The 12,960-nt window shown below is 41.9% G+C and overlaps 2 protein-coding genes across 2 annotated transcripts; one reads left to right on the forward strand and one right to left on the reverse strand. All coding sequences in view use genetic code 11, as the record gives it.

Moving 5' to 3' along the window:
- Positions 1–48: 48 nt before the first annotated feature.
- On the forward strand, positions 49–8,006 carry EGR_03829 (LIM and SH3 domain protein; the record flags this gene model as incomplete). Its single annotated transcript, XM_024493078.1, has 9 exons — positions 49–123; positions 946–1,040; positions 1,322–1,409; positions 3,582–3,662; positions 3,943–4,009; positions 5,989–6,111; positions 6,976–7,012; positions 7,648–7,732; positions 7,815–8,006. The coding sequence occupies 9 exons, from the start codon at positions 49–51 to the stop codon at positions 8,004–8,006; spliced, it is 843 nt and encodes a 280-aa protein (XP_024352539.1).
- A 1,562-nt stretch (positions 8,007–9,568) lies between these two features.
- On the reverse strand, positions 9,569–12,909 carry EGR_03830 (Histone H4 transcription factor; the record flags this gene model as incomplete). Its single annotated transcript, XM_024493079.1, has 8 exons — positions 9,569–9,634; positions 9,680–9,879; positions 9,978–10,256; positions 10,540–10,710; positions 10,942–11,092; positions 11,129–11,335; positions 12,421–12,705; positions 12,808–12,909. 8 exons carry the CDS (start codon positions 12,907–12,909, stop codon positions 9,569–9,571), a joined length of 1,461 nt encoding a protein of 486 aa, XP_024352540.1.
- Between the last annotated feature and the right edge of the window lie 51 nt (positions 12,910–12,960).

Here is a 12,960-nt window from a genome sequence, read left to right on the forward strand (position 1 = left end):
TGAAAGTATATGAGTTTGGTTTGACCACTTTTCAATTGACCTCGGCGAATGCACATGGAGCGAAGCTGCGGTGCTTGCGGCAAAACTGTGTATCCCACAGAGGAACTAAGGTGCCTAGATAAAGTAGGTTTAGAGTTTTCAATGCATCTTCACTTATATATGCCCTTGTCCCCCACTAATTTCTACAGCTTAGAAAAGCCTCCATTATAAAATAAGCAAAATTTAGCGAAGGACGCGTACTTTCTATAAAATTGTGCAATTGAGACAATTTGTTTTTAGTAATGAATTTGATAATTCTTTAATTTGTCAACTTTCTGCTATAGTTAGTTGTGTTTAAGTTCTACATGACCAGGTTTCAATTTTCACATAATTAATAAAATCAACATTGACCAGAGTTGGCTAATTTGTGCACTGTGAAATAACGTTTATTAATATAGCAGAGACAATAAAAAAATTTGTTTTTAGTCTGACAGCTATATAGCTCATTCTGTATTAAAATAAGAAAGTCTTACACTACACATCTTCTTTACATACTGTGGTACATTTTGATGCTTAATGCATTATTTTGTTGCAAAATATGGTTTCTGATTTTTTGTATTTCCCATTAGATGAAGCTTTCTAATTTTATGCTAACATGTTCTAAATTCTAAATGTTAAGCACCCTTTTTGGTGCAAAGTCCGATCGATTAAAGCACCTCTTTTGACAGGAAAAACGTGTGGGTTTTATAAGTATTTCTGGGAAATATTCTTTAAACTGGGTGATTTTTTTACTATAAAATCCGTAGATACAAGACTGAGGTGTGGCCAGTATATATGTTGCCCAACTATGCATGTAGGGGATTTTGAGCGTCGGTAGAAAGGAAGAAAATAGGAATTCTTTAACTTCGGCTAAATGAGGTGCAATATGCATGCGTACATCTAACATTGCTTTTTATCGTCGCTTAGTTGTGGCACAAATCGTGTTTTCGATGTCAGGAATGCAGGAAAATTCTTGGAATCCACAACTTTAAAGGTCATGGTGGAAAACCCTACTGTAATGTGTAAGTTTGATACTTCATCTTCTACACCCACACACACACAACCAGCTGATCACGCTGCTAGAGAATGAGTTCCTGTCTAACACACCTGTATGTTCTTACCGTCATCCACTTAGCTTCTAACTATGGTGTAGCCTAGATAAAAATTGTTCTACATATTTCAGCACTCTCCTATACTTCCAGCAAGTCTGGCCAGAATACCAGACCGTTAAGCTAGTAGGTATTTTAGATCCAGACAATGTAATTCCCCTCTGACTCTTGTAAGTACTTGCTTTGCTTTTTAGCCACTACCCACTGTCGAAGTCCTTCACCCAGGTCAGCGACACTCCCGAGATGCAACAGGTTGCAATAAACACCAAGAATATGAGTAAGGTGAGTTCCCACCTGGGTGGGAAAACTTCTCAAGCGATGTTGTGTGATGCAGATTTTGATCATGTGTGTGTAAAGGTGTGTGCTAATACGTCGTAGTTAGTTGAATAATCTGGCGCGCTTCAATAGTGCGTGGGAAAGGGATTTTTAAATGCGGTTAAAGTTTGAAAAATGTATTTTTTGAGTTTGTTTTTTCCCAAGAAATTCATTTCCGCTTTATTTTAGGTAAGATTTCCGCATATTAGCCAACCAAAAACAGCGTATTAAGTTGCATGGATTGTTCAAAAAAGGGCTAAAATATTAGACTTCTGAAAGGTGTCATGTTTCGCGAAAATGCATAGACGAAGTTATCCGTCTTGATAACATAACAAACGCATTATTTCTCCATCCATTTCACTCAGTAAACCATCCAGTGAATTTCGAAAGTAGATGATAAAATAATGACTCTGAAATAATCAAAGATTATGAAATTAATGAATACGAATATTAGCTGAATTCGTGATCAGCTGACATTGTATAGAAGAATATATCACTCACTACCGTGCGGAAGGGCGGAGCGGAGGTACTGCCTTCCGAGAGCAATTTGGCCGCGTGGTTAAGCACAAATTTAAACAAACTATCAGGTCATCGTATATTAATTCCATATTCCCCAAATGTGTGTAGGGTCTCGAGTCTTCCCTGAGGTCGAGATAAGCCATGATAGTAATGGGGAACCTGTACTACCGACGTAAGACGAGGAGCTGGGAGGCTCTGCAGCATGGCCAGAAAACCATGAAGCAAAGCCGAAGTACGACCTACGGAGGCTGTTAAACAAAGTTGCAAATTACTTCGATAGACTTTCTTTAAGAAGAATATAATTCTCACCCTCATCTAAATTTGTCAAGTTTCTACTCCCACGACCAAAATATTAGCCCCTGGTGATGTCATGCTTCGGCAGGTGTGCCTGTCCCTACGAAACCTCGAGCAGTTAATCCCTCTTGCTGTGTGGGGTAGAAATTATCAAACAATCATTATTTTTGGTTTTTATTTATTTTGCCTTACAATATTGATGGTCTAATTTGGAACGGTTATTGAGCTGGTCAGGTAAACCCAACGACTATGCATAACATAAAGCCATGTATTTGCAAGGAAAGCGCTGGCTAAGCAAAAATGCTCACAGGACCGAGAAAACTTCCACCTAGTTCCTGGACACGATCTGGTCGTCCACCTAACTATCCGTCCACTCATTTCATCTGAAGTCGTACGCCAAACGGGGCGTACAAAGTGACTCAAATAGGCACACACCGAAACACACATCTCCATGGTGCGTGTTAATTGCGCATTCCATCCTTCGTTCATTCGCAGGGATGGAAAGCCGAGAAGACTTGATTGTAGCATCTTGTACCCAAGGATGTTGTGCCGGTCTGTGGGTGATCTACCCAGTCAGAAGGGGCAGTGGTAAGGCATGCTGATGAGAATGGCTTAGGTATCGGCCTTGTGTCCAAATGTAGAGAAATGGAGGAGAATTCCCAAACAGACAAACATTTGTTTTTGAGTCTCCGGTCGTATTATATCTTATTTAACATCTGGGGCGGTAAAATATGTGCTTATCAAGGGGCTGTGAAGTGGAAAATGTTCGTTTTTTTGATAGCTCTAAACAAGAGAACTGACAAAAAGGTGCATTAGTAAGACGCAGTTATTCCCAGCTGTCGACACATTTCACCAAGACCGACTCCTCCTCCTCCGGGCAAAGCTATTTGACCTTGCGACCTGCCGTAGAGGAGAGAGCAACTTTATTGCCACTTCACGCATTCAAAGAGGCATCTTTAAGCTCCTCCTATCTCACTTTGCAGTACACAATAAATTATTTGATCGCCTTAAGTTTGATAGTTTCCTCCAGCTGTTTGAATAATGCGCCAGACCTTTAAGACCGCCTTTGGTTTATTCGATTTTTTCCCTTTGTGTAATAAAACAAATTCCATTCCTTAGCAAATTATACTATAAAAAGTATTTTTTGGTCACTTAGAAGCAAATTTTGGTTTTTTTTAAAAAGATAGGGGAAATAGTCACTTCTTTGATGGACCGTAGTTGTCGAATGATAACTTCATTTAATAATGCCTAAGGAAATTTTTGCTTGTCTAGGTAAAATGTTCATAATTTTCGCAGAAAATTCATGGTTTTATTTTGTTGTATTAGATACAATACCACAGAGACTACGAGCTTTCAAGAGGCCGACAGGCATCCCTTCCTGAGAGTCAAGCGTCCTTCGACTATGGTGTAAGTGGCAGCCCCCCTTCTCCAAGAAACTGTAGCAGCTTGAGTTAATCTATTTTCAAGTAAAAGGCTTTGTGATATTTCAAAAGCTTTGCCGATCTCAGGCAAAAGATTCAAAATGGCATTTAAATTTTTAGTTTGCCCGATGAAGTCCATTTTGGAACTGAAAGACGATGCATTGTGCTTTCTTTTGATAATTCAAGTTGGATTATATTTTGCATTCAAAATAAAGTGTTTATACGGTGAGTAAGTCGGTTCTTTTACCAAGATTTTTCTTACGCAGAACGAATTCAGTAGAACTGTCGAGACACCACCGATGCAACAACAGAGCTACAGCCGGTCAAGTACAGGTTAGTAGGCAGCAAATTTGTCACTCAATTATTTTCTTTCTTCTTTCCACTATCCTGTTAGGTGGTGTAATTCCAATCCTATTCAACCTCTTCCTCCCCAGCTCTCTTCCACACCTTTGTTACGGATGGTCTGGGAGACTGCTGACTGTTGGCACCAAAATTATGACCAAATAGCCTGTTCACATAATGGCAAAAATGTGATGTTTAGAGTGTAGTCTTTACTTATTTCAGCATGAGGAGAAATCTGCCCAAATTTTATTCCCCATTTATCCTACCCTATAGATCCAATCCAATTTTGGATAAGTTTTGTGAAGTTCTCCAGTCCTCTACCCTCGTTCAAGGTTTAATGCCGTACTTCTGCTGGATGTCAGCCCTCATCATAATCAGTGGATAGGATGTGCTGCTACCCAATACTTTGATCAGTCTCAAGCTCCACTAGACTGAAACATAGTGTTGCCTAATGATGGCGCGTTTTACAGTCAGTCGTGATCAGAGGCATTCGCACATCCACACCCTAACATCAGATGGCAGTCATAAATGTCACTAAATTAGCCTCTCTCCTCCACTCTCAAGATAAGTTGTCTCCAGTGCCAAAAAACACCATCAGAGGCGATGACGATGCGAATGGCCTACAACACACGAGAAAAAAAGGTTGTTATGTCATCCCCACTTTGTACGCGTCAAATGCTACCTAGAACTTAGAAGTGAAATCCATCTTCTTTGAGCCGCCTACATGGCGCTGGCACTGCACCTTTCGGAAGTGCTGAGCCTGGTGTAAAAACCCATTTGATTTTGGTGGTATCTTCAACAAAGAAAAGGATAATCATCTCTTATTCAACTTTACTATTAAGTCAGAAAAGTAAACGCAGTGATTCGTGGCGGAAAAAAAGTTGTTTAAAGTAAATTTAAAATGTGAGAAGTTCAACTAATGAACTGTTAGCGAGACAAAAATGACGGGAACCACTTGCGCCTTCCTCGTCTTATTTTTCAATGCCATCAGTTTGTTAATAATTTTTTTTGCCTAAAAATATGTTTTCCTTAAATTATTTTTGAATCTGGAGGTTTCTTCTTAAAAGTTTTATTTTTTTATTAGTAGGGATGTAATCCACCAATCACAGCGCGGATATTCTATATTCCGGATTTTCAAAGCACCAAGTTTATCCAAACTTTAGCTTCTTTCGAAAAAAGCTAGAATAGGTACTACCTTCTAACTCATATTTAGCTGAATCACTTTCCTATCATAAATCTGCAAAAGAGTCTCTTTGAGTGCTCACGTGTTCCCCTAGGTCTTTCTTTTATTTAGTTATTCCCCCATGTGCTCGCACCTTGTGATCGTTTTTACCTGCTTAAGTACCTATAAATTTTTCTCGTAGGAAGTATTTCTTCAAAAAAGTATTATTGGCAAGGGCTTAGTTAATTTGCTCAAACTAGATTTTATTCATCCAATCAAAATTGGGCCTTGGAGGTAGAGAATGACTAAGTCAGAAGGTGCCTCCTCGTTTATTTTCAGTTGTAATGCTCAAGCTGCTTTCTTGAGCCACAGCAGGACATTATCGGTGTAAATGACCCTTTTCCAACGCAAAAATGGCTGAAAGACCCCGGATACGGCTGAAGCGTCAAGACACCCTAGGTGGTGACGGAAAACGCGGAAAGTGAAGGGGGTGGTGCAAATAAGCGCGCCGCTACTTTTTGTGGTGGTTCTTTAAAAACCCTGTCAGTATATCTGAAGAGATATTTGTCAATGTTTCTGGATAATACAAAGGATATTTCGCACTTTGATTTGCAAAGAGAGACTCATTGGCATTTATGGTGGTCTAGTCATGAGGGAGTCCTGGTCTACCCTCCAGATGTCATTCTCTGCACCGTAAAAGGCGAAATTGCCGTATTTATTTAGCATTTAGATAAATATCGGTTCGACTTTTCTTTCGGCTTATGAGATAATTCAAAGTAAACACTCTACTTACACACTGCCTTTGTAGGTGAACAAGTAAAACAGGTTCCTTTGAGCCCAGAGTCTTACTCGTTCTCACATCCACCGATGAATGTCACCAATGGCAACGCTCGAGACAATTATGCCAAGACCAATACTCAAACAGCATCAGGTAAGTGGTGTCTGCTTTCTTGATCTCCCTTTTTACCACAAGCTATTGCAGCCACCTCACATTTATTTAATAATGACGCACGGGTGGAGACTTACACCTATTTTAATTGCTAGTGTGCGAGATTTCTAAACACCCCATTCAATGTGGGTAAAGTAACCAGCATAACCTCAACCTCGAAAAGTAATAATCTTTCGGAGACCAGCTTTAAGCGATTTTCGCATCTGACGTCACCGTCACAAATATGTGACAGTAAAATATTGCAACAAATCATGTATCTCAAACAGATTGGTTTAGAATGAAACAATAAAAGAGGTTTGGGCTGCTCTTGATCTAGCAACAATTGCATCTTGGATCAGTTCAGTAGGCTGTGTCGGTGTCCTGCTTGAAAAGCGGAACATCTGTATTGTGGTGGTTAAGCTACCGATTCGTCGAATTAAAAAAGCAATTATCCTTCAAGTGAGACCAATATTGGCGTGACCTCAAATAACTAATCCACACAATTGAATTCATTTCATGTGCTCCTCAAGACTGGGGCAAAAAGTCAGCATGATAGTTGATGTTTGAGTCAGCAATTAACTCAGCAAAACGTGGCGCTCCATTTTCATCGAGTTGAGGAATCCCAGGTAATCACCACAATCAAGAAACAGGGCCACAAGTCAGAAACGCCCATGTGAAAATTAGGTGGTAGCATTCACCCAGAAGTCAAAACACTCATTTCTTGCCAAGCCCTCTAATTGGTGCATGGTGGGTGAGCGTGCAGAAGTGCGTGCTTGTGAGCAGGCTGAGTGCTTGAATGAGTTGCTTTTGTTGCCATTTCCTAGACAAGCTCGATAAATGGTCTTCCACCTCCTATTTACCTTTCAGTGTTGAAAAACGATAACGTGGGAAAAAGTAGGGAGAGGTGAGTCCTGATTGGCCTACAGGCGCTACACCGATTTGATTGGTTCTCTGTATTAGCCAATCATTTGGTGCTTTATTGAGCAATTTCATTTTCCGCATTTAAATCCACATTTTTCCCCAATAGGAAGTTGAATCAGTATTAGTTTGTCGGAGACAAAAACATAAAACTCGTAACTTTTCTCCTAACTATTTAATTGCTTTCAGAAATTCAAGAATACTAACGAGTAGATTGACTAAAGCTTCTGCCGATGGAGTCAGCGTCCTTAGATAAACCGAACCACCTATACGGTTATCCTTGTAGGGGTTCAGTGTACTTCAATCAATCATGGGGATAATCAGTGCGTCAATTACAGACCATAAGAGTGTAAGGAAGACGCTGCCCTTATGCAACTAGCAAAGTTTTAATTCAATGCAATAAAGATGGGACAGACACCCGTAAATCAGTGGGAGCCCCATAAAGTGAAGCCATCTATTGACTTTTTTTCCATAATTTGAAAATGCAAGGTCATTTATTACTCAATTTATCAGCTAGAAACGCCTGACACATCTAGAGCTTGACAACAGAAACCGATTGTAATCAGGTTACTATGCTCCCATTCCATTTCTGCACGTGTTCTGCTTCATTGTACTCCTCAGCGTTGAAGAAGAGGGTGATGCCATTCCAATTTATCGACCCGACCTGGTGATGATCGGCGGCATGAAGGTGACTGGCAGCGGATTGGTAAGTACTCCTCATTTACTTTTGTTTTTGCCATCACAGTATCCCGTGTTATTGGCGTCACAAATGATGAAACTAATTGCAGCACTTCCAAGCTGTGTACAGCTACGAGGCAGCCGAGGATGATGAGGTGAGCTTTGTAGAGGGCGATGAGATCCTTCACGGCGAACCGATCGATGAGGGCTGGATGTTCGGCACAGTTCGACGAACCGGTCAATTCGGCATGCTGCCATCCAATTATGTCGTACCCATCCAGAACCCCAACTACAATCCCTGAGTGGAAATTGGACAGTCATTGCATCGACATCAACTTCCGTTGTAGAGGCATTCCCCCATCATAGGAAAATTGCACATTGTAGTGTACGACGTGCTTACTTCTGCTTTCGTTGTTCCATTTACACCCTTCTTCAGTGCCATATCTTGCGTCACGCACCACACCACACAGCGGTAGCTTTACTTATGAATTTGGTATATTTGTTGGAATAAAGTATAATCTTGGTTGGAGTGGCTATGCGGTACGATTGACCTAGCGGTGAGGAAAGTTGATTCTACCCAGGTGACTCGTCAAGAAGGGGAATGATTGTTATGCTTTCCCCCTGCATCGTCGATTGGAACCCAGAAGATAGACAGTAAGCGTTAATTATCGTATGACCTTCAACAAGTAATTCTTCGTGAACAGTTCTATCTGCAGTCCACAATAAAGGTACAGAGCGAGCATAGCCTTTGGCGCTGAAGTGGTGCATGCCGTGGGAGGTGGAGATAGGGTCAGCTAAAAGTTTTCATTGACGCGCTCATCTCGATTCATTTTGGCGTGTCGACAGGACTACGTACCGGTCGCGAGTGACTCATCACTGGGATCATTTAGCCTGTTAAAACCACTTTTCGGTAATACGTTTTGCTACCACGCCTCCGAATGCCACACGAGGAGCCCGACGAGAACGCTTTTCTGCCACTTCAATTCCACATGGGAGGCATTAACAACATTGTGTGCACAAACAAATTCGTCATCAAATTTAATTCACCACTTTAAAATGGCTAGCCACACACATAACGTATATAAATGAATTATTAGATAGGGTAGGACAAGGGAAACTAACGTTATCGCACATTCCAGACAATTGGAACTAATTCAATGAGGTTAAAGTTGATAAGTCACCACACATTCTTCAATAACAACGGAGAGCTTCAATGTGAGCCGCAATGATATTAGAAGTTGGAACCAAAAACAACAAAAAGCAACAGTTCTGGCTTAAAACACACTTATTCTATGAAGGATTTTTCGGAGAAAATTTAAATTTCTGGTAGCTGAATTGTTACCACCAAGGGAAAAGTTGAAAGACGCATAAAAATGGTTCTTTATTGGGAGCAAATACAGGTATGTAAATTCAAGAATTCAGTATAAAACGCTGGATCGATCATGCATGGACGAAATTCTAAATAATGAAAAAAAAAGCTGGAAAGTAACGATACATTGTAGATACTATGAAAAAGATGAATTATGGGTGTTCACACAGTTGAAGAAAGTGTGGATGAAGTTTTGGCGAAAGCAAAAATCCCATTATCTCAGACTTCCCACCCGCCTAGAGGGGCAGGCATACACATTTGCATTGGGAAGCATTTCCAGCCGAGCTGCGATTAAACGAGCTTTACTTAAATAAAATAAGTAGTCATTCTTACCACTAAACCGTCATTATCGAAAACACGTCTGCCTGACAAATAAATTGCCTAATTCACAAGGATAACTATCAATCACCATTGTGCATTTCATTTGAATACATTGCAATGAAATGTACGACATTCAAAATTGAGTAATATCTCTTGGAAATGAGAACAATTCGGCTAGAGGGAGTCGGCTCGTGCTCTTGCAGCAATGAAAATGGCATTAAGGTAATGAGGTCGCTTCACCTACAGTGATGGATGACAAGCCGATTCTTCGGTCTCTCCGCCCACTTGCTCGGTGACACCACCCATGAGCAGTTGGTCGACTGTCTGGGGACCAAGAAGGGCTGTGGCCACTTCCATGGAGTCCAGCCGTGTGGTCTGCAGACGATAGAGACCGTCCTCGGGGCAGAGGATGTAATTGAAACGAAAGTGTCCCAAGGGACGCTGATGATTGTGCTTGCTAATGAGATGGCGTGAGAGTAGGAAGCCTAACAAACAGTAAGGGGTTGGGTTGGGCCCAGCTCCAGGAGGAAATGCAATTTAAAAGGTATGAGCGACACGAGGTCATCAACGACCACCTATTCACCTTTTGTGGTTCGCATGGGACAAAGGTGGCAGGCGTAGTTACCCTGTGGCTCCTCGGGCGGGTGCTTTCTAGTCATGTGGACACAGAGACCGGGTCGTGTAGCGGAGTAGAACTTGCAGCCCTCTACGGAGCACCGAAAGACAGTCGTCTTGACCGATGCAGTGGCAGTGGGTGTGGACGTCTGTAGAGGGAAGAGGTGACCTCCGCCGAGACTGGGAGACCCGGCGATGGCTAGTGGACCGATTGGGGTGACTGTGGTGGAGCGCTGTGACCCAACGCCTGGAAATGCCAAAGTAAAAACGTAGGATAAAACCTCTACCAATCTGCGTGGCGAGTGGATGCGTGGTCCAGTGTGTGGAGCTGAATTCAAGCACACTCTCAAAGGATCGTTTCGATGGAGAGAATTCAGCATACAGAGAAGTAAAAATAGCAGGTGAATGAAAGTAACTTCGACAGATGAATTTGAACTTAGCTATTCACTAAGTAGTAGTTTCGTAGAGGCGTCCTATTTGGAGGTGAGCGAAGACTCCAAAAGGCAGCTATGTAGGCGACAATAACTCACCAGGAGAGCGTTTTCCTTCCACAGCCGAAACCGAATTCGAGGAGTTGGACTGTTGATGACACCGAGAGATATGCGAGTCCAAGGAATGCGCATCTTTGACACTAGCCGAGCAGTGGGGACAGGATACACTAGCCTTGTTCGTGTGACGAAAAAGCATGTGACGTTTGACGGCTGCATATCGGAAAAGGACAGATTGCTTCAATGGGAGGGATTGTGCTGTTAGGATACTGAGGATACAAAGTTTTGAATTCAATGTGATGAATGAATTGGAAATTAAAGATCGTTGATGTCGTATAAAAGAATCACAAAGATACGTTTAAGCAGCAAAAAGTGAGAATAGAAACAAACTCCTTAAAAGAGCAATTTGAAGTCATTGCATGCAAAACGGTCATAACCGCCTACCACTTTTGCTATGCAAAGTCAGGTTGCACAGCGGGCAGATATGCTTATTAATATGCCGGTTGGCATGCGCTTGCAGAAGAGATTTGTTGCCAAAGCAGCGTAGGCAGTAGGCGCATTGGTAGGTAGCAGTTGAGGAGGTGGGATCCTCAGTCTACTGGAAGGGGGAGTGAGGAGTTGAGTGTTTTACCTGGTGCTGGCGAACGAGGTGATCGCGGAGTTTGGTGCGTGCGGTGAAGAGGAGGCCGCATTGCGGACACGCGACGACCTTTTCTTGGGTATGCGAGCGCAGGTGAGCGACGAGGTTGCCAAGGCGGGAGCAGGAAAAGGAGCAACCATCCCAAAGGCAGGCGTACTGTTGGTCTTTGTCATCATCACTGCCGCCTAGCATATATATCTAGCGAAGATGATGTGAAATGGTGATTGCTTTGTGGATGTAACGTTACTGCGCAAAACCGCAAACTATTTTATTTCGTCGACACAAAAGGGTCATTACGAGGGTCCTCGAGTCCCTGCAAATTTCACAACTCGATTATCAGTGTTACAAAAATCCAAAACGATGATGACAAACATACCTCCAGAGTTAACTGGGACCCTATACTGATTAAGGCATTGATTTGGCCAATCAGTCTAGTCCTCTATTGTGAACCCTCATACATAGATGTTGGTCGGACCTCATGGACGTGGCTGGAGGCTTATGCCTTTATGAATTTGAACCGAGTTCCAAGGCTGCAAAAGTTTCTCATCGCATTCATTGTACAGTATTTGGAGAGGGTTTAAGTAATTCGAGTGATCCCAGTGATTAATCGCCATGCTTGATAATGATGAGAAAACATGTCACTATAAAATAATTTGGGATTAACGTGTCAGAAACAACTTGATGTCGTGTTTATAGGGCACGTTGACGAAAAAATTCGTCTGCACTTGGATCAACTCGAAATGGAAATCCAGAGTAGAAGGTAAGCCAATGGGTCTTGCACAGCATGCACTAATAGGTAACAATAAGTTTCAAAGGCTACAAAGAACGCACTGCACATTTTCGGTTGGTAACTGATTGACTGACAAATAAAAACACCATACGTACGGAGAGTTATCTCCAAAAGTCCTACTCACTACCCATTCCATATACCACTTCGGCCCTAAACAACTACGCCTGAGACCTTAACGGGATACAAGTCGACGCAACTCGAACCTGTGCAAAATAAAATCCTCAAAGAGAGCCGAAATCTGTGAAGGAAAACCTCTTTCCACAAGGCGATGCATACCGCAAAACCTAATGATTTTACAAAACTAATTTCACGGGGCTTAAACAGTAGGAATTTCTGTTTTCGTAAAGCCACTCCGTCATCAAAATCATAATAGCAAACAACAGGAGAGAAACAGTTATACCAATATTTAGCACCAAATATTCACGTAGAAAAACTCAAAAAGTTGTCCAAAAGACAAAATTCCGCTATTTTGAAAAAAAAATTAATGACGAACCTGTGGGTGCTTGGAGACATGCGAATAGAGACTAGCCACATCATTTGTTTGAAAGCAACAATTTTTCCAGGCACAGCAAAAAGGTGTGGGAAAATCAGGGATGGAGCTGAAGTCCTCGGGAAGCTTACAAGGCGGCAATTTCTCGGAGGTCTGATAAAAACTACCTCTAGCAGACAGATACACCAACCAGGCATGAAAGTAGATGTGTCTATAAGCGCTTTCATCTCGACCCAACAGGTCACCACAAACTCCACAAAAGATATTAGAAGGAGAATTCCATTCCATCTGCAAAAATTTCAGAGAGTATATTTCATTAGGCTGCAAACTAGAAATGAGTTCACATTTGCGATGTTCATTATGCATAACTGGCGGTTTAGGTCAACTCACCTGTAAATGCTCCAGAAGATGCTGACGAAAATCGGGATAAATATTTAGAATGGCCTCGCAGCGGAGCCATTGGCAGGATAATACGAAATCATTCGAGGCCATCAGAGAGGCTAACGCGGCCTTGAAGATAATTGGCGGAGACGATTTCACCGC

The sequence above is a fragment of the Echinococcus granulosus genome, assembly GCF_000524195.1.
Source record: "Echinococcus granulosus chromosome Unknown EG_S00021, whole genome shotgun sequence".
NCBI classification, from domain to species: domain Eukaryota; kingdom Metazoa; phylum Platyhelminthes; class Cestoda; order Cyclophyllidea; family Taeniidae; genus Echinococcus; species Echinococcus granulosus.